At 45.6% G+C, this 27408-nt stretch overlaps 1 protein-coding gene across 1 annotated transcript; it reads right to left on the minus strand.

The window, feature by feature from the left end:
- Positions 1-763: 763 nt before the first annotated feature.
- LOC123758682 (uncharacterized) lies at positions 764-27041 on the minus strand. The gene is made up of 3 exons (XM_045743221.2): positions 26786-27041; positions 15103-15485; positions 764-4185 (listed from the first exon to the last, which is right to left on the minus strand). Exons 1-3 carry the CDS (start codon positions 26898-26900, stop codon positions 3751-3753), a joined length of 933 nt encoding a protein of 310 aa, XP_045599177.1. The 5' UTR covers positions 26901-27041; the 3' UTR covers positions 764-3750.
- Positions 27042-27408: the final 367 nt, after the last annotated feature.

The raw sequence follows: 27408 nt of genomic DNA on the forward strand, positions 1-27408 counted from the left end.
GGCTTAGCGTCCCCGCGGCCCGGTCCTCCTAATCCCTCAATCCCTTAATTATTCTTATATCTTTTTCCCATTAGTAAACAAATGGCTTTTGCTATTATCGATTCATGCCATTTATCCCAAGAATAGCGGTTAAGTTAAATGGACTTGATTGATTGATAAAGATTAAGCCACCCAAGAGGTTGCACGGGCATGAATAACCCGCAATTAAATGGACGATAGTTCGATGCCTAATGGGCTTTAAGTTTCTATTTTGTTGAATAACTTCCTCCCGAGGTAACCCCTAAACTGTGTCAACGCGGCATAGCACGTTCTTCTCTAGTAAACACAGAGACATAAGACTTATTTTACAATATCACCTCGTGCCTCTGTCATTCTCATTTAATTGGCCTGTTTCATGTATCAATGGCTTAAGTGGTGGTCAGGGGGAAGGACTTAGGGAGGATGTCCTCCCAAAAAGTTATATGTAGTCGTAAACATATATAAAAGTATATAACATATATATATATATACATATATATACATATATATATATATATATATATATATTATATATATATGTATTATATATATATGTATTATATATATATATATAATATATATATATATATATATATATATATATATATATATATATATATATATATATATATATATATATAACACATATAGCTTCAATGTATTGAATCCCTTCAAGAATGAGAAGGGTGGATAGAGACAGCAGTTAGCGTCAAGGGGGTGTCACGGATCAGTGAAAAACGGTATATATATGGACATTTAATTTATTTAAAATATACAAACAATAAATAGGTATAAAAATCTACAACAGAAGACCTAAGCTGCGGCTCTACTGACGAGTCTTTTAATGGTTTCACATAGTTCATATCATCACCTTTTTTTCCATTTTTTTTTTTAAGAATAAGGGACACAGCGGACTCCTATAGAGAGAGATGGATGATGAGAGAGATTGATTGTCAATCTCATGATGATTGTGGTGTCCGTTCCCAGCATGATGAGGAATGGAAGGTGATGGGGGAAGGGAAGGGATGATTGGAAAGTTATTTAGTAAGCTATATGTGAAAGATATGAGAAGTATGAAGGAGTGAGAAAGACAGACGTATAATGGAAATGGGAAACTATCATCTAACATATTCAAGATGGTTTCAATTATGTAGTTTGAAGTTAAATCAAACATTTGGACAGTCGTAAACATATATAAAAAAAGTCCCCCCCCCTAAATAAAAAAGTAGGGAGGATAGCGAACATAGGAAGTGAGACAAAAAAAGTGAACAGCAAACAGGGTGTGAAAGCAAACACTGTGCTGGAAACAAAACAAATATCGGATGGGAAAAACAGGAGGGGGGGGGTGGGGGGCGGGGGTGAGGGGGGGATAATACTAGGGAGGGGCGGGATTTGGGAGTGGGAGGAGAGAACCCCCCCCCCCCTTTCCCTCATCATCCTGGGAGGGAGGGGTGAGAAGGAAAAGGGGGGGGGGGGATGATGGGGCGCTGGAACAGAAAGGTAATGATAGACTCAAAGGAAAGAGATAAAGAAAATGGGATAGATGTCTTCTTATACTTTTAAAAGTTTGCAAGTTCTGTGGTCTCTATATTTGTGATATTTCCCAGAGTTACAAAGGAGTCCACTGTTTGTAATTGTTACACAGAGGGGGCATCATTGAACATATTTAACGCCGGCATGAAGTTTCATAACAGCCTTGTTCAATTCAAAGAGACATAGTGATTATATCTTGTTAAACCTTCACATTTCTCAGCAAATATACTAAGTAATCATGTCTTGTGAAAGCTTCCAGTTAACAAAATATAGTAGCCATATCTTGTGAAGCTAAGCAGTATTAAAATCAATAGATATATTAACTATATCTTGTAAATTCTTAAAATGCCAAAAATGAACACGATGGAAATTTATCATGTAGTCCAAAGATTATAAAAACCATTTCAAATTTAATATATATATATATATATATATATATATATATATATATATATATATATATATATATATATATATATATATATATATAATTTGCGATTGTTATTCTATATTTAGAGTTCACAAACACTGATTTTTGAGAGTTTGGAACACAGAACATATACTGTATATATATATATATATGTGTGTGTGTGTGTGGTTTTGATTGTTGAAAAGCTAAGTTGTAAATGTAATGCAAGATATTATACACCAAACTTGCACATTTAGAGATATAAAACATGCTCAATAAATGGGTACACATACTTCATTTTGAATTGTATATATTATATATAATGGTTTTTATCATGATTTAAAATTAGAACTCCAATTTATTCATTAAAAAAGACGATGCTCGTTGTTTCTATTAATTTTTAAGGGAGGGGTGTTTAGACCATTCTTCCACTAGGCTTCATGCACTTCAATCCTGTCAGTCTTACAAAACCAGTCGTGAGAATCTAATATGAGAATAAGGAGACGCAGAAGACACACAATAATTGACAGTTGTGTTGATTACCGCCATTTTCTCCCTCCAAGAGGTACACTGGGACTCTCGTCACTTAATCTAACATAAATATGTCTTTGTGATCATGTTAACCCCCCCCCCAGTCACCCTCACGGGGAGGGGGGGGGGGTGGGGGACTCACTTTCATTCAAATACTTGTCTTGTTATTTTCCCCTAGAGTCTCCCTCATCACAGGGAGGGGGGAAGGGGGGACTCACTTTCAGTCAAAATCTAAGTCATGTGATCATGTTCCATGAGTCACGTTCACCAGGGAAGGTGCTCGCCCTTACACCAACCTGAGTACCAGAGGCTAAATCAGTACAAGCTCACAGTAAACAAATAACAACAACAAGGTAAGCAAACAAAGAACAATTACACGACAGCAGTGAAACAAGGACACGTTTGAGTAATGGCAATACTTGAGCAAGCACTAATATCATAGGAACAAACTGCTCAAATACAAAATAGTAAATTAAAAAATAAATACTATAAGTTAAGGAATAAATATATCACAGTTTTGTCTAATTGTAACCTACAAAATAAGTACACTAATGACTGCAAGATCCTTAAAAAACAAAATTAATATTACTCTGTAATATTTCAATGTCTACAATCACAAGCGATACCTGACGGTTCATGTGGATTTACTTTATGGGGGATTTAGCTTAAGGTGACTTGCTAATCTCACATAGGCAGACGAGGAGTCACAATAACGTGGCTGAAATGTTGACCAAATCACACTAGAAAGTGAGGGGACGACGACGTTACGGTCCGTCCTGGACCATTCTCAAGTCGAATGTGAGAATGATCCAGGACGGACCGAAACGTCGTCGTCCCTTCACTTTCTAGTGTGTGGTTTAGTCAAGAAATCTCACATAGTATCTGCTACCAGTCTAATCCTTTACAGAAGGCTTCGAGGGCCCTGTTCTGAGCTGACAGCTCCAGACTTCACCCGGGGCTGACAGCACGTTACCAAATTAACAAACACGATTTATAATCGATTTATTGTTGTTTATGGATAAAGGATTAGTGTATTTATGGATTGAAGAACTCGCAATCAGTTTAAAAAAAAAAAAAAAACAAGAGGTGAAAACTATCACTGGGGATGGCGTCGTGTCCACACGCTGCCATTGGTTGAGGTGCCTGAATATTTAAGCATTTCCTTGAGGTCGTTAATCAATACAATACAATGCTCGCGGAGCTTGAGAAAGAGGGAGTAATAATAGTAGACTTGATCTGAGGAAGAGGGGGGCTCATAGCTACTCAAACTCTACGAACATGTCTCTCAAACTCGTAAGGGCTTGGTCGTAGTCACGGACGATGATGGTGTCTCGCATCGTTCTGGCAGACTCGCCTTCCAGATCGCGGTATTCTATGCCCATAATCTCCTTCGTGACGGCCACGGAGGGCGTCAGCTCCTGGTGCACCATGGCGTAGTGTAACTCACACAAGATTTTCACAATATGAGTCTCTATGGTGCGGAACTCCAGCAAGAAGGTGCTCTGGTAAAGCGCCTGGTCCAGAGTCACCTGTTCGATGCCCACCGCCAGGCGCTGCATCACTTCGTAAGCGTTCTGCAAATGCGAGTTGAAGTCGTTCACCAGTGGTTGAGACACTGCCTTGAGGAATGGAATAGACTGATTGGAAGTGTAGTTGTCCAGCACGCTGGCCCAATCCATGCCCAGCTGCTGCGCCTGTTGAAGAAGAAAATGGGAATTAGTTTTGCTACAGTCTTGTATGTAAATGTGATAAACATTGTTATTAACTATAATCATACTGTACTTATCTATATTCCTATTTAAATAACAAAATTCTTGTTTAAGGAAAACATGCAAGTTAATTTGGATTTATGCTTTCCTTATAATAATGCATAATAGAGGAGCGGGCATAACCTGAGGGGGGACTTCTATGTTTGCACTGTGCAAACAGAAGATTAGTTCATAAACTCATTTGCCTTTTTCAGTTTTACACACCGATGGGAAAAAGTTTATCTGGAGACACGCGATACGACCAAATTTTCAAATCTTATTATCGGAAGACAGCAGCGGGCAGTATACCTTCCTCCGCCTGAATCAAATTACTTAATCACAAGGAAAATAGAGGAAAAATGTCAAGAGGGAAAAGGAAAAGCTCTGAAGAATGAGGAACCATTCTTCATAATATACCTTATAAGACCTCACAAGAAGAACGAGAAACGACGATGTGAAATACCACAATCGACTTGAGAATGGTCCAGGACGGACCGAAACGTCGTCGTCCCTTCACCTTCTAGCGTGTGGTCTGGTCAATATACGTCAGCCTCGTTATTGTGACTCATCGCCAGCACGTGAAATACCAGTTAAGAAGAGAACATATAAACCCCCAGACAACCACCAGCAACTTTAGTACAAGTGCCCGCACACACAAAGTTGCAATCGTCGAGAGAAGCACTTGTGGTAGAAAAACTTGTGTTGAAAAAGAAGTGTGTGTGTGTGTGTGTGCCTGGGGGCGTATGCGGGCGTGAGTGGGCGTGAGCAGCAGATGGGCGGCACGCTGGCCACCCAAGCCTCACCCTTGCACTAGAGCCTGAGGGCCTCACTCTAGCACTATATATACCCTCTTTTTGCTCACTCTGTACTCGAGTCCTCACATCTTGCAGAGGAGTACTAGGCTCCATCTCACTATAATACGAAGAACGCCAAGCAGGATCAGCCTAAGTCGAGCTCCAATACGTAAATAAATATGACCACAAAGAGGCCATCTGGGCCAAAACTGTCGTATTACCAAACCCGCTGACGACTCCTCTCATTACCACACAACCACTCTAATGCACAAACCACAAACTCTCCCATAAACTCATCTGGTGGCAGAGCAAGCAGCCAGCCACCCACGATCCTGCCGAGCGCCCCGTGTGTGTGCGTGTGCGTGTGCGTGTGTGTGTGTGTGTGTGTGTGTGTGTGTGTGTGTGTGTGTGTGTGTGTGCGTGTGTGTGTGTGTGTGTGTGTGTGTGTGTGTGCGTGTGTGTCTGCGTGTGTGTGTGTGTGTGTGTGTCTGCGTGTGTGTGTGTGTGTGTGTCTGCGTGTGTGTGTGTGTGTGGAGGGAGGTCCTGGAGGCTGCCATTTATGCCATATGGCGACCAAACAGTCACGACTCTCGCGGGCGGCCACATAATACCTCCACCCACCCATCAGAGGCCAAGGTCCTCACACACCCCCATACCGCACTGACATAGCTGCGAGCTCTCACTATCAGATAAGAATCCCAGGTGTCACCCACTCTACCGCAATGCTCGCTAATTAACGTCGTATTTGTCAGCAAGAACGCGTTAAATAATTTGAACAACGCGACTAACATTATACAATATCTAGTCGGTTGTTGACTTTTAGCAATTTTCTGTTTAAGGCGAAAGTTTTTTTGTTCCGTGGTAAACTTAAGTATTCTAGTGCGTGAACACACACACACTTTCTTTTCACTCTGGGAGATAAAATCCCGTAGACAATGAATATATTTTATTGTTTTGTGTTTATGGGCCCATTCAGTGGCATATATAATTTCATATAGTCAGGTCCACATTTTGTACTGCCCATATTTTATATAAATATATATATATATATATATATATATATATATATATATATATATATATATATATATATATATATATATATATAAATATATATATATATATATATATAAATATATATATATATATATATATATATATATATATATATATATATATATATATATATATTATATTATATATAAATGATAAACCCGAATAGAACCTTCACGTGGGCCAGAACCTCCGCCCAAGTGATGTAAAGTTGAGTATTGTACTCGACTCTCCACCAAGTCAGGGTGTCTACAGTGGTTAGATGAGCGGCTGCGAGTGCCTTGATCGCGGGTTCGAGTCGCTCTCAGAGATCCAGCTGACTTTAATTAGACTTTCTAACACTTCGTGTGTGTTCAGTGTTGGAGAAGTCGGGAACCTTTGTGTCTTCAATGTCAACAAAATATATGTTGACTTGTAAGTGGGAAGTTTTAACTCTTCCTTTGTGTTAATGATTCTAATACACAGTCTCTATTAATACCCTCATGGCCCCAGGCTTCTTTGCTCAAAGCAATAGTGGAAAATTATTAATGAAATATCAGTTGTTTAAGATTCCCTACTAGGAACAAAAAGTTCCAAGTAGCACGGGCTATGGTGAGCCCGTAGTGGACTTACCTGGCACAGGAGCGGGGCTTGAGATGTCAGACAAACATTAGTTAGTCAAACAGACTAACTGCTCCAGCATATTGATCACTGGTACCAATGTTTCCATTGTTCTAACACGCGCTGTAAATCATTTACAACATCGGTCTTGATGCTTACTATTTATGTTGCACTTAAGTTCCAGTGCTTTAGTTGCTGACTGACAACTCCGCCACTTGTTCTCTTACCGAGATAAAAGTGTTCTACATCTTGTTATAGAGATAATGAGACTTAACAATAACAAATTCTATGCAGGCGATGAGTCACAATAACGTGGCTGAAGTATGTTGACCAGACCACACACTAGAAATTGAAGAGACGACGACGTTTCGGTCCGTCCTGGACCATTCTCAAGTCGATTGTGAGAATGGTCCAGGACGGACCGAAACGTCGTCGTCTCTTCAATTTCTAGTGTGTGGTCTGGTCAACAAATTCTATGTAACTATGTCCAAAAAACCTGAAATTCTTGTGATATTCAAAATAAACAGTCGCCTAATACCATTCACAAGATATCAGTAAGTAATAATTGGCCAGTACGCAACCTTGGCGTCGCTGGCAGCAATTGCTTGCATCTTGCACGCGAGGCGGTGTACGTCCCTACGAGGCCCCCCAGGAATCTTCCTTGCCTGCTCTAAGATCTCCCCGGTATCTTATCGCAAATACTTTACACATTCTAAGCGTGTTGTGTGCGCCAATAACGGCGTCTCCCTCCCCCCCCCCCCTCTCTCTCTCTGTCCCAGACAGTCACGGCGTTATCGCATCCGTCTCCAGTAGATCGTCACCTCCACTACCACTGTTGTCACCACTACTACCACTGTTGTCACCTCCACTACCACTGTTGTCACCACTACTACCACTGTTGTCACCTCCACTACTATCACTGCCACTACCACCACTCACCACCACCACTATTGTCACCTTCACCACTACCACTACCACCATTAGAACCCAAATGGTATAGTAAACTAATATGGTCTCAACCACTGAGAGAAAAAGTTAGTGCCTTGAAAAAAATAAGGCTTGGAATATGTCACATATGTACTTATTTATAAGTGAAATAGTGACTATAAGCAATAAGTCATATATGTGCTGTCTTGTGCCAGAGCAGGTTGGTATATAATGCCCAGTTTTAGAAGAGGGTTTGAACACGAAAAGAACAGACGAAAACGGGCGATTGATTGACTGATAAAGATTAAGCCACCCAAGAGGGTGGCTTAATCTTTGGTTCCTTTGAAAGTAAACTATTATCTGGCACGGGCATGAATAGCCCGTAAAAACGGGCGATTTGTTGTTGTTTTAGATTTAGCTATTCAGAACGAAATGTCCATGTAGCACGGGCTAAGGTGAGCCCATAATTAAAGCGTGTACAGGTTTACATTTTGGCGAGGGTCAGGTGTGTGTTGGGGGGGGGGGGAGAAGGAGGAGGGGGGAGAGAGAGGGGGGGTAGTGGGGGGGGGAATGGGGGGTTGTGGGGATGCAATAATGTGAGGATTAGTTAGGGCGTGAGAGGCCGCCCTGGTGTGGTGTGGTGGGAGGGAGGGAACCAGGGGCCACTGATGCAATCCGCGACTCGGAAATTCCCCCCGCCTCTGTGGGCTGCTTCCGGTAGCAGAGCTGTGACTGTCCGTCATACGCCCAATATGCCACTCGCAAGATCCACGCCCACGCTGGGGGCGTGGGCGTGCGTCCCAGCGCCGAGGTCAGCCCTAGGACGCACGCCCGCGACCCCAGGTGAGGAACGCCACTCCGGAGTGGCATACAGCTGCGGCCGCGAGTGCTGAGACACAGAAGGCTTCCTGCAGGACGCAGCCCGGCACAGTTTACTGGGTCAAGTAGAAATCAACAGTCGCGAGGGTATTTCTTCCCTGTCGAGTATACTAGTATACTACTAGTATACTACTAGTATACTACTAGTATACTACTAGTATACTACTATTATACTACTAGTATACTACTAGTATACTACTAGTATACTAGTAGTATACTACTATTATACTACTAGTATACTACTAGTATACTACTAGTATACTACTAGTATAAGTGGGGAACATCCTGATGCGGAAGGACGTTAAACCTTTTCCTCTCTCTCTTGATGTCAGACTCGTTTAAAGGTTGAATCGACGCAAGCCAGGGAAGAGGAGGGGAAAGAGGAGGGGAAAGAGGAGAGAAGGCAAGCCACCAGACGAGACACGAGAGGTGAATCAGAGCGGACTCCAGGCTTACCTTCAAGCCGGGATTCCCGAACAGAGAGGCGAGTGGACCGTGACAAGATCAACCCACATCACCACAGACGAAAGCCGCGGGAGGTGACAGGGGGGGGGGGATGGGTCACCTGTTGGAGAGGGAGGAGGAGGAATGAGGGAGAGTTGGGGGTTGGGGGGGTTGGGGAGGGGAGCAGGAAGAGGTCAGGAGGTAGAATTATGGACTAGAGAAGCTGGATGAACAGCGCACAGGACAAATACGTTGTCCAGTGATGTATTGGGGGCAAGAATGTCGGGAGTAGGGGGGTGCCGGGTTGAAAGTCCCCCCCCCCCCTCCCTCCTCCCCATCCCTCTGGCGTCTAGTGCAGGGGGGAACCCTCACCACTTGTTTGCCTCTTCCCGTTAACTAAGCAGCACCACCCCTCACCAGCCACGGCTCAAATGCTAGCTAAAAAACAATCCCAAAAAAGCCCCTTTGAGTAAAAAAAAAATCAAATCTCTACGCAGTGGACGCGACAAAACAAACGAGTCTAACACTATTTTTCCCGGGAGAACCAAGAAGAACAACAAGCCTAGCGCGCGAGCCACCTGTTACTACACCCAAAACCTCCCATAACCTCACCACCAGGGCTGTGAGTGTACTCATTTCACCTCATTTTCTCACCCAGACATGATGTTGCCTCCTCCACACCTCTTTCCCACACCCGTCAACCCCATCACACACCCGTCGACCCCATCACACACGACTCGATTCCCGGTTCTTCCCCACCGTTTCTCGGAATCACAAAGGCATCCCTGGCTTCGCGGTCACGTGACTCATTTCCCCCCCCTAACCTCACCCCCACACGTCAAGGCAATTCACGGCCCTGTAGCCGGACGCCCGAGGGCCGGTTATCGCTTACAGCGGCGTCGCATCCGCCAGTGAAGGCGTGACGTCACACTCACGGATTCCCTTCGAACACCGGAAGCTCCAGGAAATTTCGGACGCGTATCCGAACACACGATAAACCGAACGATTACCCTAATTTACCCACGATACCTATTCACCACTCGGGAGGATTTATTGGACTTTATTTGATACAATAACGAAGAATAATTCGACAGAAAGCATAAAAATGGAGACTTTATGGAAAGCAAAATTTGACATTTGTTGGTATATAGCTTTGTGACGCGTCGCATTTACAGCTTCGGATGCTGTCTGTCGAGATGTGAGCAGATTGATGCTGCCACAGCCTCCAAGCCACAAGCCGGGACCTTGACAAGCCCAGCGACACTAGTCAGGTATGTATAAACCTGTGTGTTTATATTATGCCACCAATGAGCTTAATAAGCCACTGCTGAGCGTGAGGCTTCCGCGCTCTTCTCAGAGCCGGGGACGCTCCTAATGAGCTAGAGTTCGACTCTTCGTTCTCGCGGAGGCGAGAACGAAGGGGGAGCTCCGTTCTCGTCCTCTGGGGCTCCAGGTGAGCACCCACATTGGCAGACAGTGATACAATGTTTACATCCTCGGCCAGACGCCGACTAGGCTCCGCCTACTCCCGAGGCTCTGCTTGTTGATTGGTTGGCCAGATGATGACGTAACAACGACGCCCTGATGACGTAATTAAGATGCTGCAATTACAAAATCCAACCAACAGTTGTCTGTTCCTTTAAATAAAAATCTGATATACTCCGCATTTATTCATTCTTTTGTGTGCTTGTTAGGTGATTAACGAAACAAGGCTCAGGGTATAATTACTACTTTACGAAAGTGCAAATGGCCCAAGTCTAAACGGTCGATTTAAAGCGCTCCCCCTTATCCTAACCTACCAAGAGGACCCACAACAGAAAACGGGACAGTCCGTCACTTTCACCAGCCGCTTCCATGTTCTAGCATGACGATTTTTTTGGCGGGCTTAGGTAACGCCTACGAAGGAAAAGCGACGTTCTTCGCAAGAGGACAAGTTGGAGCATACGGGCGTTTCGCCTTTTCGCTAATTAAGAGTGAACCCGGAGGCCATTACCGCCAGGGTGAATGACCACCACGCCACACCACCAACGTACGTGCGCGCACGCCCCCATTGGTAAGCGCACGCCCCCCTGGTGTATATATATACATATTTCCATGCACGGGAGTTGCCAACGGTCATACAACGTTGAGAACACCACACCGCACAGGAGAGAGAGAGAGCAGTTACAGCTCCGCTCCTGGGCCAGGTCACTACGGGCTCACCATAGCCCGTGCTACTTGGAACATTTTGTTCCTAGAAGCTAAACAACAGCACAGGAGAGGTTGCGTGTGTAGGAGATTTGTCCGTATATATATATACATATATATATATATATATATATATATATATATATATATATATATATATATATATACATATATATATAAGGCGACAGAGAAGGATGGGCATGACGGACGGCTAAACCCGCCGACGTCTTAGCGAGAACATGCATCTTGGCAGGTCATGGTTGGGAGGGGGAAGGAGGTGGGGCGCCGGGGAGATAATTGGGTCAAGCAAGACTTAAGAAGGAGATCACCTCGCCAGAGACGTCTTTAAGTCTCAAGTGTATGCTTTTTTTCCCAGCCTTAAAACCCCCAAGGAAAATATTAGAATCATTAACATTCTTTAAGGGGAACGCTGCAGTCAGAGCTGCAGTCAGAGCTGCAGTCAGAGCTGCAGTCAGAGCTGCAGTCAGAGCTGCAGTCAGAGCTGCAGTCGGAGCTGCAGTCAGAGCTGCAGTCAGAGCTGCAGTCAGAGCTGCAGTCAGAGCTGCAGTCAGAGCTGCAGTCGGAGCTGCAGTCGGAGCTGCAGTCAGAGCTGCAGTCGGAGCTGCAGTCAGAGCTGCAGTCAGAGCTGCAGTCGGAGCTGCAGTCAGAGCTGCAGTCAGAGCTGCATTGCAAGCCTGGCAAGCTATCAACCCGTCTTGTTGATAGAGGGGGGGGAGAGTTTTCAGGGGAAAGCGCCAAGCCATTACGACTATATAGCACTGGGAAGGGGTCAGGATAAGGCTTAGGGATGGGATGGAGGGAAGGAATAGTGGCAAACCACTTGTGGATAGTCTCGGGGGATTGAACCCCGACCTGCATGAAGCGAGACCGTCGCTCTACCGTCCATCCCAAGTGGTTGGGTTCCTCCTCATAGAGTGTGGCATTTTGACTCATATTCTACCTAAGGAGGCCTGGTCAGAGACCGGGCCGCGGGAACACCCGGAACCACCGCAAGGTAACCGCAACATAAGGGCCAAAAATCGTCGTACTAGATAATGAAAGCGGTTGGCGAAAGTAACATACTGTCCCGTTTTCTGTTTTGGGTCCTCTGGTGGGTTAGGATAAGGGGACACTTTAGTACGTCAGTTTCTTGACGTTGGGGACACCTCAGGAGGACGGACTGGTGTCCAATAGGCAGATATATGGAGTAACTGAACGGAAAAATGTGTTTGGAAAAGAAAAGAGTATTTATCTCTGTTGCCAATTTTTTTTTAGCTCTGTCAGAATCATTTTCTGCCTAAATCACACACAGTGTGTACGTGCTGCCACGTGTAGCACGTAAGGGAATGTAGGCGTGCCTGTCACGTTGTATGTACAGTAATAACAAGATTATTATTATTAAAAGATGATTCCTTATTAAGGTCACTCAATAGCACGATAGAGCTTCGGTCTTTACACGCACGTGGGGATCCCCGGTTCGATTCTCCTAGAGCCCAAGTGAATGGAATTCTAAACATTCTCCAGCCCGTCCTCATAAACAAAGATCCAATGACCATTCCATCCACCCACCAACCCCCAGCTGTTTATGAATGAAAAACGGTTTACACACGACTCACAACTGATGACGTCCGAACACTTCCGGAACAAGTGCTTCACTGACGACTTGTGTTCGAACCACAACGCTGTAAATGCTTCACCCACGTACTACAAATACAAATAATCGCCAACAGAACCTAAACACCTAACCTAACCAGTGCCTAAATATTATATATTTTAGCATTTTGTGCATAATATTAATTTATACTTGAGAAAAGTTCAATTTTGAATGAACAGCATGATAAAATTGATGTGTCATTGGGGTCGACCGCTGGATGGAATGGTCTTGCTCAGAAGACGAGTTGACATTCTCGTGACAGAATTGCAAATCAAGCTAATCAAAGCTTCCTTGATCATGGTCCCAGCAACCGAAATGAGAAATAGGCTATCTAATTACTGGATAACACATATATATAACAGCTGTCTTATCCAACTAGGGGGGGAGACCGTGGCTTGTTGCTATCTATCTGGGCGAGGGTTGGCTATCGTGTCGGCATGTGAAGAACGTCCCATTTGTTATCTTATCGACAGGAAATTATTTAAGGCATGATCTCAGCGAGCCGAGACGTCGGTCGATGCCACACGTCGGAACACCTTATGTCGAACTCCGACAAAGTACCCAACTGTCACCCTTTCACCCCCCCCCTCAACCCCCTCAATAGTACCCCAGCTATCGGCTTCTCCATCCAAATAGTAGCCAGCTGTCACCCCCCTCTACAGTACCCAGCTGTCCCCCCTCTACAGTACCCAGCTGTCCCCCCTCTACAGTACCCAGCTGTCACCCCTCTACAATACCCAGCTGTCACCCCTCTACAGTACCCAGCTGTCACCCCTCTACAGTACCCAGCTGTCACCCCTCTACAGTAGCCAGCTGTCACCCCTCTACAGTACCCAGCTGTCACCCCTCTACAGTACCCAGCTGTCACCCCTCTACAGTACCCAGCTGTCACCCCCCCCACAATATCCCATCTATATATTAAATTCAACTAATATCCCAGTCATCCTAGCACACACACCCATCCTCCCAGTCATCCTAGGACACACACACCCATCATCCCAGTCATCCTAGGACACACACCCAGCCTCCCAGTCATCCTAGGACACACACACCCATCATCCCAGTCATCCTAGGACACACACCCAGCCTCCCAGTCATCCTAGGACACACACCCAGCCTCCCAGTCATCCTAGGACACACACCCAGCCTCCCAGTCATCCTAGGACACACACACCCATCCTCCCAGTCATCCTAGGACACACACCCAGCCTCCCAGTCATCCTAGGACACACACACCCATCATCCCAGTCATCCTAGGACACACACCCAGCCTCCCAGTCATCCTAGGACACACACCCAGCCTCCCAGTCATCCTAGGACACACACCCAGCCTCCCAGTCATCCTAGGACACACACACCCATCATCCCAGTCATCCTAGGACACACACCCAGCCTCCCAGTCATCCTAGGACACACACCCATCATCCCAGTCATCCTAGCACACACACCCATCATCCTAGTCATCCTAGGACACACACCCATCATCCTAGGACACACACCCATCATCCTGACACATCATCCCAGCCACCCTTGGCAACCAGTCATTTAGCGTGACTCGACAGATGAAGGGGGGGGGAGGGGGATGACGAGGACGCGCTCGCTAATTAGGTCTCGGGTGCCAGATATACCACTCGTGTGTATGTATGCCATTATACCCCCAAGCATATTCGCAGCCCCGAGTATGCTGAAGGGATTTGATGGAATGTCTGTGGTCAATGCCACGCGTGTTGCCGGGGAGTGGGTGGGTGGGGAATGACAGTCTATTGGTTGAGTGATTAGAGGACTGGAGTGCCATGGGCATATAGAGACTCCCTGGCTGACCGGGTTCGAATCCTTCTGGGAGACTTTTGAGTGACAGGTGGCTGAAGCCATAAGATACATATGTACAGGATGAACAACCCAGCGGGTTTTCTTCCTATTGGGGAGTGTTGTACATGCTGCTATGGCGGTGTGTCCACTCACAGGATGAGTGACGCTGCCCAGTACTGTCAATATGGCGGTGTGTCCACTCACAGGATGAGTGACGCTGACCAATACTGTCAATATGGCGGTGTGACCACTCACAGGATGAGTGACGCTGCCCAATACTGTCAATATGGCGGTGTGTCCACTCACAGGATGAGTGACGCTGACCAATACTGTCACTATGGCGGTGTGTCCACTCACAGCATGAGTGGCGCTGCCCAATACTGTCACTATGGCGGTGTATCCACTCACAGGATGAGTGGCGCTGCCCAATACTGTCACTATGGCGGTGTGTCCACTCACAGGATGAGTGACCCAATAAACTCGCCCCTCGGGGCCAAAACTTTAAAATGTACTTACATAAGTCGTTTTGAAGTTATTCATGTAGCTGAGAGCTCTTGAGACGGCCTGGAGGATGTGTTTAGCCAAAGAGTTAGGAGTATTGGTCGCGTCGTGCATAAGATTGGTACAAGGCTGCGACCAATGCGCCGTCTCACGACGACTCCTGCTGTTAGCCACGTCGTCGGGTTGGTCGTCCATGCTTCTGCTCACACGCGGTCTCTCCAGCGACTCCTCCAGCTGACTGATCTCCCACTCTAAGGTATTCTGAACGGTTTCCGACGCCGCTGCTGCCGCCGCTGCTGCTGCTGCTGTTTCGAGGATATAAGCTGTTCTTCTGCTTCTGACTGGCACGGCTGATACGGGACTCAACACTAGCAGGAGGAGGCACCACCGGGTCCAATCTGTAAAGAATATTGTAACGTTAATAAGACAATATTCTTAAGTGTGTGTGTGTGCATCTTATCTTGCTTTATAAGGGTTAATTAGCTTGTTATATGTTTAAGGGTTTAATAGGGTTGTATTGGAGTAAACGATGCCTGATATTAGTAATAAATAGTGGTTATGAAGTCGTTGTTGTTGTGATGGTTGTAGGCTGGTAGTGGTGACGTGTTGTGGTAGCTATATTGGTGATGGTATTGATAATATTGGTAGTGATGGTAGTGGTGGTGATGGTAGTGGTGACAATGGTGGTGGTGGTAGTGGTGGTGGTGGTAGTGGTAGCAATGGTGGTGGTTGCAGTGATAATGGTAGTGGTCGATTGTGATATAGTGGAGATTATAGGGGCGGCATACTAGTGATGGTGTAGTGGTATATTTGGTAGCATGTCCACATTTCATTCGAAATTGGCTATAATGCTAACAATTACTCATATAGAATATTATAGGTAACAATTACTCATATAGATCATTATAGGTAACACTTCATACATATAAGACTCGCATAGAATTTAAAAAAACGAATATACGAATAGTTTGATGTCCACAGAAATATACTGATGAATGAGGACACTCAGGATGAGTATACAGAACTATACTCATCCTAGATATACTGATGAATGCACATCTTGCATAATAGATACAAACGGGAATATTATTCATCTTGGGTGTATAACTGCATTGCTGTAATTTTTTCACTTGAATTTTTGCATTTAATTACGTTCTCTGCACTACCACCACCACCAGCTTACCTGGTACCTGGTATCTGGTACCTGGGACCTGGTACCTGGTACCAGCTTACTCCTCTACACCACCAGCTGCGTCACCAGCTTACTCCTCTACACCACCAGCTGCGTCACCAGCTTAGTCCTCTACACTAGCAGCTGCGTCACCAGCTTAGTCCTCTACACCACCAGCTGCGTCACCAGCTTAGTCCTCTACACCACCAGCTGCTCCACCAGCTTAGTCCTCTACACTAGCAGCTGCGTCACCAGCTTAGTCCTCTACACTAGCAGCTGCGTCACCAGCTTAGTCCTCTACACAAGCAGCTGCGTCACCAGCTTAGTCCTCTACACTAGCAGCTGCGTCACCAGCTTAGTCCTCTACACCACCAGCTGCGTCACCAGCTTAGTCCTCTACACTAGCAGCTGCGTCACCAGCTTAGTCCTCTACACAAGCAGCTGCGTCACCAGCTTAGTCCTCTACACTAGCAGCTGCTCCACCAGCTTAGTCCTCTACACCACCAGCTGCGTCACCAGCTTAGTCCTCTACACTAGCAGCTGCGTCACCAGCTTAGTCCTCTACACTAGCAGCTGCTCCACCAGCTTAGTCCTCTACACTAGCAGCTGCGTCACCAGCTTAGTCCTCTACACCACCAGCTGCGTCACCAGCTTAGTCCTCTACACTAGCAGCTGCTCCACCAGCTTAGTCCTCTACACCACCAGCTGCGTCACCAGCTTAGTCCTCTACACTAGCAGCTGCTACACCAGCTTAGTCCTCTACACCACCAGCTGCTCCACCAGCTTAGTCCTCTACACTAGCAGCTGCGTCACCAGCTTAGTCCTCTACACCACCAGCTGCGTCACCAGCTTAGTCCTCTACACCACCAGCTGCGTCACCAGCTTAGTCCTCTACACTAGCAGCTGCGTCACCAGCTTACTCCTTTACACCACCAGCTGCGTCACCAGCTTAGTTCAACTCACGAGTCAAATCCAGAAGCTGAAGCCAGAAGCTGGTTATATGGAAGGGATCCAGAGGAAGCAGGAGAAGCGCTCCGGCCCGTCTGACGAGTGCGTGTGCGTGAGTGAGTGTGTGTGTGTGAGAGGTGACGGGCGATTGTGGTGCGTCATCTCTATGTTTCTAGGAAGCGTCTGGAGAGACTATACAACTTCCACTACCTGTGACGCACGCAAACACACGCACAGGCATACATACGCACACTCACACACATTATATAGACGTAATCATATGGAGCCCAGTAGGCTCAGGAATCTGTACACCAGCTGAGTGACAATTGAGAGGCAGGACCAAAGAGCCAGAGCTCAACCCCCGCAAGCACATCTAGGTGAGCACACACACACACACACACACACACACACACACACACACACACACACACACACACACACACACACACACACACACACACACACTTCGCTGGAAGACAGAAGAGTTAGGGGGGACATGATCACCACATTCAAGATTCTGAAGGGGATTGATAGGGTAGATAAAGACAGTCTATTTAACACAAGGGGAACACGCACAAGGGGACACAGGTGGAAACTGAGTGCCCAAATGAGCCACAGAGATATTAGAAAGAACTTTTTTAGTGTCAGAGTGGTTGACAAATGGAATGCATTAGGGGGTGATGTGGTGGAGGCTGACTCCATACACAGTTTCAAGTGTAGATATGACAGAGCCCGATAGGCTCAGGAATCTGTACACCTGTTGATTGACGGTTGAGAGGCGGGACCAAAGAGCCAGAGCTCAACCCCCGCAAACACAACTAGGTGAGTACAACTAGGTGAGCACACACACACACACACACACACACACACACACACACACACACACACACACACACACACACACACACACACACACCGTGCGCTCAATCACGGACTCAAAAGGATATTATCGATTAAAAAGGTTGAAATGCTGGGCCCATGAATTACAAGTCAACCTCCACGGGCACAAATATGTGAATTCACCACATATAAGAACATACGAATACATATGTAAGAAAAATGTAATTACGAATAATAAACGCTGGCAACACTGTACCGACACTTAGGCCTAAAACCTGTAATTTAGGCTTTAATCCAGAAGTATTAAGGAATCCTCTTTATCCTAATACGAAACAGTACACAATTTATACCCTATCCTAAACATTCATTTAATCATCTTAACCAAACTGTTATAGAATATTAAGGTCTATATATATATACAATATAGACCTATATACAATATCTATATACAATATATTCCTGTTAGCTATGTGATAGAGACTAATTATCGTGAAGCTAAACGGAAAAGTTTTCCCCGAAATTGAAATTGAAATCAGTTTATTGGGGTAGAAATACCCACAAAAGGGATGAAATAGTTCAATAGTTCAAGCCATTCTCAACCCTGTTCAACGTGTCCGCTCTTCAAAGAACGTCGCTTTTCGCTCGTAGGCGTTACACAAGGGCCAAAAAAAAAAATATTGTCGTACTAGCAATTAATGGAAGAAGCTAACGAAAATGACATACTACTACTGTCCCGTTTTCTGTTTTGGGTCCTCTTGGTAGGTTAGGATAAGGATAGTTTTCGAATGATGAACATTTCTTAGTTCACCTAAGGGGTTCGAACGCCGGGAAAGGTACAGTTACAAGCACCTGACGGTACCAGGGAGGGTACAGGAAGGGAGGGTTCGTATGGGAGGGGGAGGAGGGGATGGGATGTCAAGAAGTGGGAGAGGAATAGGTGGGAGAGGGAGGGGATGGAAGTGGGAGGGGATAGGGGGGGCGGCGACACAGCAACAAACATGACTCAGAGAAGTTGTAAGTTATCTAGGAGGAGGAGGTGGGGGGGGGGGGGGGGAAGGAGAGAGAGAGAGAGAGCAGAGAGAACCCCTTGCCCCTCTCCCCATCCCCCCCTTGCTCCTCCTAGCCCCCCCTATAACCCCTAACCACCCCAGCTTACATGTACCCCCCCCCCCCCCACCACCCACCCATCCCCCAAACCCCCTTACTTACGGACTGTTGAAAAACCTCTAACCTCTTCAATTGTGTTACATTACTCGTCACCGAAATGTATGTTATTCTATCCATAAGAACACTATCCCTGGCGCGTTATACAGGGATGGAAACCTTCAAGAATATATATATATATATATATATATATATATATATATATATATATATATATATATACATATATATATATATATACCCTATATAGATCTAGGCTACAGGATATATAGATTTATGCTACAAGATGAAGGCTTTGGGCCTTGTTGTTTAAGATTCGCTACTTGGAGCAAAAAGTTCCAAGTAGCACGGGCTATGGTGAGCCCGTAGACGGTATTTGTGCCTTGTAAGGCAGAGTATATAGCCCCTAGGGGGAATCAGAGATAGGGGGGCAGGGATAGGGGAGGGGAAAAGACAAAAGAATAAGGTGGATAGGCTATGGACGGCATCCTAGCCGACTGCGGGGCGCGCTTGGTGGCTAGGCGTTGCTGCCTTTTGAGAACAGTAATGTGCCAAACGTCCTTTCATGCCCTTTTGTTTAGCCCACGCTTCCCCCCCCCCCTTCTGTCACACCACTCTCCCTTTCTCTCTCCCTCCCTCTCTCTCTCCCTCACCTCTCAACCTGCTCTCCCAAATCATGGCTGCGATAGTGTCCGTTAACTTTATATATTTATATATTGCATTAGTATCTGTATTATCAGTGCACTATTTAATTTCCTGTACAGGAATATAGTGACACTGTAGCTGTGAGTTGTGACCATCACATCTCTGTACAATGATATATTCAACAGCATCAAAAAATGTAATCATCTACAGGAAATACTGGCAAAAGGGACTTTCTCCCCCCACCACCACCACCACCACCAGGATTTCATTCCGTGCAACACTAAATATAATTTACACAACCAACCACATAATCTGTCTAAATGTGTTGACCCTCCTCCTCTCTCCTACCCTCTCACACGGCTAATACCGACTCTCCTCCCTCTCCTATACCTCATATAGCCTCTCCTATACCTCATATAGCCTCTCCTCCCTCTCCTATACCTCATATAGCCTCTCCTATACCTCATATAGCCTCTCCTCCCTCTCCTATACCTCATATAGCCTCTCCTCCCTCTCCTATACCTCATATAGCCTCTCCTCCCTCTCCTATACCTCATATAACCTCTCCTCCCTCTCCTCCCCTCTCACAGGGCCCCATCTACACCCCATACCCTTCCCATACAGCTCTGGCAAGCACCTATAACCCTCTCCCTGCTAAAGTCACCATTGTAAGAGTCATCCGGCTTAACTCATCATCTAAAAACAATCTTTATGACACTCGCATTTCCGACTGCGAGTTCACAGACTTTCCACCAGGGTGGGACACCGGTGAGTCAATCCTAGGGCGATGGACGGTTGAAATTAGCGGTTCAGTTATTGAATTATTGGCCGCGAGAGGAAATTGGTTGGGGTTTTAACGACCGAACTATCCAGACAATTAAAGCGTTCATACCTGTTGAGATTATTTCATAGGTGATCTTGCCCCCTCAATAATGAGAGTGTCATTATAAGTTTGTGTATGTGTTGGTGGTGATTAGCAGGCTTGTTGAAAGCCTCCGTCTTGCACACTGGTGTAGGTGCATTCTGGTGCTGTTTGCAACATACAATTTACGCTAAAGTTTTGGGAGCTAATATATAGCAATATAGATGGAAAACTGTTTGGCACAGCATTGGCACTAGCAGCAACAACAGTAGCAACAGCAACAGCAGCAACAACAGCACCAACTACAACAACAACAGCCCCATCATCACCAACAACAACACCAACAACAGCCCCACCACCACCAACAACAGCCCCACTAACAGCCCCATCATCACCAACAACATCAACACCAGCCCCACCACCACCAACAACAGCCCCATTAACAGCCCCATCATCACCAACAACAACACCAACACCACCAACAACAGCCCCACCATCACCAACAACAGCCCCATCATCACCAACAACAGCCCCACCACCACTAACAACAGCCCCATCATCAACAACACCAACAACAGCCCCATCATCACCAACACCAGCCCCATCATCACCAACAACAGCCCCACCACCACTAACAACAGCCCCATCATCAACAACAACACCAACAACAGCCCCATCATCACCAACACCAGCCCCATCACCACCAACAACAGCCCCACCATCACCAACAACAGCCCCATCATCACCAACAACAGCCCCACCACCACTAACAACAGCCCCATCATCAACAACAACACCAACACCACCAACAACAGCCCCATCATCACCAACACCAGCCCCATCACCACCAACACCACCAACAACAGCCCCACCACCACCAACAACAGCCCCATCATCACCAACAACAGCCCCACCACCACTAACAACAGCCCCATCACCAACAACAACACCAACACCACCAACAACAGCCCCACCACCACCAACAACAGCCCCATCATCACCAACACCAGCCCCATCACCACCAACAACAGCCCCACCATCACCAACAACAGCCCCATCATCACCAACAACAGCCCCACCACCACTAACAACAGCCCCATCATCAACAACAACACCAACACCACCAACAACAGCCCCATCATCACCAACACCAGCCCCATCACCACCAACAACAGCCCCACCACCACCAACAACAGCCCCATCATCACCAACAACAGCCCCACCACCACTAACAACAGCCCCATCACCAACAACAACACCAACACCACCAACAACAGCCCCACCACCACCAACAACAGCCCCATCATCACCAACACCAGCCCCATCACCACCAACAACACCAACACCACCAACAACAACCTCCACATACGCTACTCTCCCGCAGCCAACTGACCATGCAAAACACCAACAGGTCACCTTGGGTAAAAATGTTAAATATATGGGCGAGGAGGATACTACAGTGCGGGCGGGCAAAAAGCCTCATCCACTGAACCTAATCACCACGCTGGCTATTGCCAATCAAGAATTTTGATGCAGGTTAATAATATTTATTATCCAGTAAACACAAGGAGGGCTCTGGAGGGAGGCTAGGCTTGCGTGTGGGTAAGGAAGTGAGGGGGGAAAAGGTATTTCATCGGAGGTGAAACAAAGCTTAGTGGAGGCACCTTGCAGGTTGATAATTGTACTGGGGAGCTTCACCTGCTCCTCCTCGTAGCCAAACCGGTACTGGTCTCACAACCTTTCGACCGTTATGACTTTCAGACGCCCAAAAATGTCTCAGGTCCACAATCCCCCTGAAACTTGTATATATTACGACGTGAAACATTGCCTGTTTATAACCCTCCCTTTCCTGCAGTCGCTTGCAAGGTGCGTTAGGATTGGGATGATGTAGAAGAGGGGGGGACGGAGAGGGGGGATGGGTAACTATGACCATGTCGTAGCTCAGTCGATGAAGGCAGCGTCTGGGATGCTCTCGGACGTTGGTTCGAATCCTCGTCACGGCCCTTGTGGAATTGTTCATTTGATGCATCACTCTATTGTGATTTCTGTGTGTAAGGGGGGATGAGTTGTTGATGATTTTGTGTCTGAGGCTGATGAGGACACCTGAGGTACACCAACACCTGGACGCCTCCTCTAAATTGCCTTACCTGCCTGCCACTTGCCATCATGGCGACGCGACGCGCCTGCGTCCACACCCATGGCCACCCACGCACCAATAATGGCAATTCACACATAAAAGGGGGGTGTGACCTTCCATATATTGCCATCCTATTTCACTCTGTCCAACCACTTGCAGTAGAGCGACGCTCTCGCTTCATGCAGGTCGGCGTTCAATCCCCGACCGTCCACAAGTGGTTGGTCACCATTCCCCCAAATCCCCCCCCCCACCCTGCCCCATCCCAAATCCCTATCCTGATCCCTTCCAAGTGTTATATAGTCGTAATGGCTTTGTGCGTTGAAATGATTGAAAAAACAAAAATGCTCTCTACCCTCAGGACGATGAAACATGTGTGTGCTGTAGAAGAGGTACTTAGGCCTAACCAAACCCTCACCCCCCCCCCCCCACACTTTTAACCCATCCAACCCCCCCCCCCCATACCCACGGTACTGACCCCCAATTCTTCCACGTGCAGTGGGGGGGGGAGGGGTATGTTAGAATATATTTTTGTTTGTTTATAATCTCTGCATTATATTTTACTGGCCGACCACAGTCTTGACAAGATAAGGCAACATGATATTGACCGAGATCAGCCCGCCGTCAACACGTTGTTGAAACTGTTATAGGGGTAGAGGTGTGTGTGTATATTATATATATATATATATATATATGTGTGTATATCACGAAAATAAACACGTGATTAAGAATGTGACAATGTCAGACCACGGAGGAAAAATGAAACACGAAATTTCCTTAAGTACTTTCGTATATTAAATACATCTTCAGAAGGTGAAGATGTATTTAATATACGAAAGTACTTAAGGAAATTTCCTGTTTCATTTTTCCTCCGTGGTCTGACATTGTCATATATATATATATATATATATATGTGGCGATGTCTAGGTGAACGCTGATCATGTGGTTCTGTGCCCCACACAATCACTCAAGAGGGGGGGGGGGCCTTAGGCTGGGGTTTATAAACAATAAAAAAAATAAAGTTGATACCGACAGTTCTAAAACTTGTACCCAGTGAAATGAATAAAAGATTGTACTGAGGTTCTCTTTATCACAAACCTCACGGAAGTTATGTAAGATACACAGAGCGACACTCTCCACGGGTAAACAAGTAAGATAATACTCTTATAAAACAGAAAAAAAACACACAAGAAAAAAACCACGCACGCTCCAGTATTATTAAAGTGAACTCAACTAAAACACAAGACGGCAGACCGCTTGAGATTAGCTTACAGCAGAATGAGACAGGCAGCAGACTCCCCCCCCCCCATCCCCCTATCCCCCCCCAATCACCCCCCCCCCATCCCCCTATCCCCCCCCCTTCCCCCGCAAAACGTTTCATAGCCGAGCTCCTCTCCTAAATCTCGCTTCTATTCACCTTTTTGAAAAAAAAAACTTAGACCTATTCTTCACTCTCTTACACAACTCAAATAGGCATGTACTTTTTTTACACAACCACCATTTCTCCCACTTGACATATGTACATAAAACACATGTGTATGGTTACCTGTGAAGCCACTCAACATGATAGGTACTCGAGACACACACAGACCATTTGTCACCATTTGGTCCGGGAGACATCTCCCGTCACGCAGGGTGCAGTTGCGCCTCTACAGATCTCCAGTATCATCTTTTGATACTGGTAATGGCTCGAAAGGGCCACCACTTACGGGCTATTCATGCCCGTGCCACCTCTTGGGTGGCTTAATCTTCATCAATCAATCAATCTACTCGAGACAGTGAAGCCACTGTCCTATTACACTTCAATAATTCTATAATTACTTATCAGTCTATCCCATTTCTACTTCAAATACTCTCATCTTCAATTGCATTATTGAACTAATGTCGGCCTTAATCCCTTTTAAGAAACTAAATTATTTAAATTTAATTCCATTGTTTGAGTTCTATGTCACACAGGATCATTTCAACACTATATATTTTCAACTTTATGTTCTTGTTTATGACTAGGCTTTGCTTTCTCTCCTTTCTTTATACCTTTCGTGAGAGGTTCATTGCTCTTAATCTTTCATAAGCTTAATTCCTTTCTATCCCTTTCAGTGCAGACGAGGAGTCACAATAATGTGGCTGAAATATGTTGACCAAACTACACACTAGAAAATGAAGGGACGACGACGTTTCGGTCCGTCCTGGACCATTCTCAAGTCGATTGTCACACAATCGACTTGAGAATGGTCCAAGATGGACCGAAACGTCGTCGTCCCTTCACTTTCTAGTGTGTGGTTTGGTCAACATATCCCTTTCAGCTTTCATAGGCTGTCAAGCAATTGTAAACTCCCCACCCCCAGAGTCCATTCAAATTCTACTAACAGACGTTGGTAAACTTTTTAGCTAATAGAGGGGAAGTAAAAATAGCCTAAGCTACTCTATCCCTTTGAGATGTATTTTATTATCTCAAATAAACATACTTGAACCTATATTACATATATCTATACTAACCACCTGCAAACGTTTCCTTAGCAACCCTCACTTCGTTATGTAAACAAACCATTAAACGTTCCTGAGAGCGACATTAACCAATCACGTCAATGTCTTCTCAACGTTCCCGACCCCCCCCCCCTCACAGGTCTCAAATTCTCGTACCAAAAATAGATACAGCTGTTTCGTCGCGACTATGAAACCGTGGTGATTGATTGACCTCCTGCACCACATTAGAGAGCCGAATCTCAACCCCGGCAAGCTACTAGGCGAGTACAAGTACTAGGCGAGTACAAGTACTAGGCGAATACAGCAACAACAAGATGAGTACATTACTGCAACAGGCTTCCCATTTTCTCTCACTCCTACTGCTCTCCCTTCCTTACACGCATTAGAGGGAGTCTGACGCATTCCGCGACTCTCTTACGCCTTACGCAAGTCTCAGTCACGTCAATATTTAGCATAGCATTGTCTAAGAGAAGCGTAGACCAATCAGTTCTCGCTAAACTCCCACTCGTTACCAATTAATTGGTTATGCTACTACTATATAAAACAATGTTTAGAACCATACTCATTTTTCCATCAACAAACGTTTCAAACCGTGTTAATCTGTTCATCAACAAACGTTTAAAACCGTGTTAATACGTTCATCAAGAAACGTTTAAAACCGTGCTAATCTCTTCATCAAGAAACGTTTAAAACCGTGCTATTATGTTCATTAACAACGTTTAAAACCGTACCATTATGTTCATCAACAAATGTTTAAAACAGTGCTAATATATTAGCAAACAAACGTTTGCTCTCTTTCAAATGATAAAATATCAACAAACGTTTGTAACACGAGATAATTGATCGACAAAACATTGTTTTGTTTAAGCTTGATGAAATAAAATTCACTATAAAAAAAAACGTTTGTTGTTGATTTAGGGGCGACGGAAAAATAAACGTTTGTGCTTCGAGACTCCGTAAGAGCAGGTGTCGTCACAAACGTTGCTTGACAACACAGCTGATGTGCCCTTGACAGCGCTGCTTCACCCCAGGATTACGTCACTCCAGGAACTCCACAAACCCTTTCTGTTACTCAAATTATAAACGTTTTTTTTGTATTTTTTAATATCTCCCCCTCAAAAAATAAGCTTGAAATTAACAAAAACAAATTATATTCAACGGCTGAAATATACAATTCTATAAACATTTCGAGACTACAATTAATAAACATTTCCTGTGCACAATGTAACTACCATTAAACTGGTAATACCCACTGACTGTTTATCCGTAACTGGAAGCACTCAAAAACACATAGTTAAACGAGTTCACTGTAAGATGTCTATTTCTATAGGTCTGCTGCTATGTACTTCCATCAAGAACTTCTAACAAGCTTAAAACTACACGGCACAGTTTATATATATGCACAAACCCTCCTATCGCAGGCGATAGGAGGTTTACTATCACTACTTACCGATAGTTCTCCATAAGGGCTTCTTTCTCTTAGTTGAGGTAGTGAGAGTTACGGTACAGACACGAGCAATCAGCGACGAGTCCGCTAACACGCACATATCGTCATACGAACTCATTTTGCTTATTTTCTATATTCTCACTCAACACTCACTTGTACAATAAATATAAATCACAGAGAAGCTATGCGCCTTTGGCTTCAAATATATTCTCTCAATGTTGTCTGGACGAATAGGCTAGTTACAACTGAGCTCTCACGTGTTCTCTTGTATTTAAACTCAGGCGCCCTGACGTCACTATGCGCAGGAGCTGTGCGCAGAGTGGGAGGGGCCTAACCTGGCCCATTCATAAAGTGAGAGGCATCGTAAAATACGTACGAGGCAACTCACCAGGGGTTACTCGGTGAGGAAATCCCGTACTTTTCTCACTGAGTAAGACAATCCTCGACATTCCTGATAATGGAGTGTGAACGCTCACCTTATGGGGAAAGAACGCAGAGGAGGGAGGGAGTTGAGGCTGGCGCTCAATAGATGGCGCGCAGTCCTCTGTCACTCGCTCTCCACTGGCCGAGACCTGCAGTGGCAAGACAGACGCGAGATGGGGCACACGTCATCTCTTTCTCTCTCC

Source organism: Procambarus clarkii, chromosome 31, assembly GCF_040958095.1.
Source record: "Procambarus clarkii isolate CNS0578487 chromosome 31, FALCON_Pclarkii_2.0, whole genome shotgun sequence".
Taxonomy (NCBI): domain Eukaryota; kingdom Metazoa; phylum Arthropoda; class Malacostraca; order Decapoda; family Cambaridae; genus Procambarus; species Procambarus clarkii.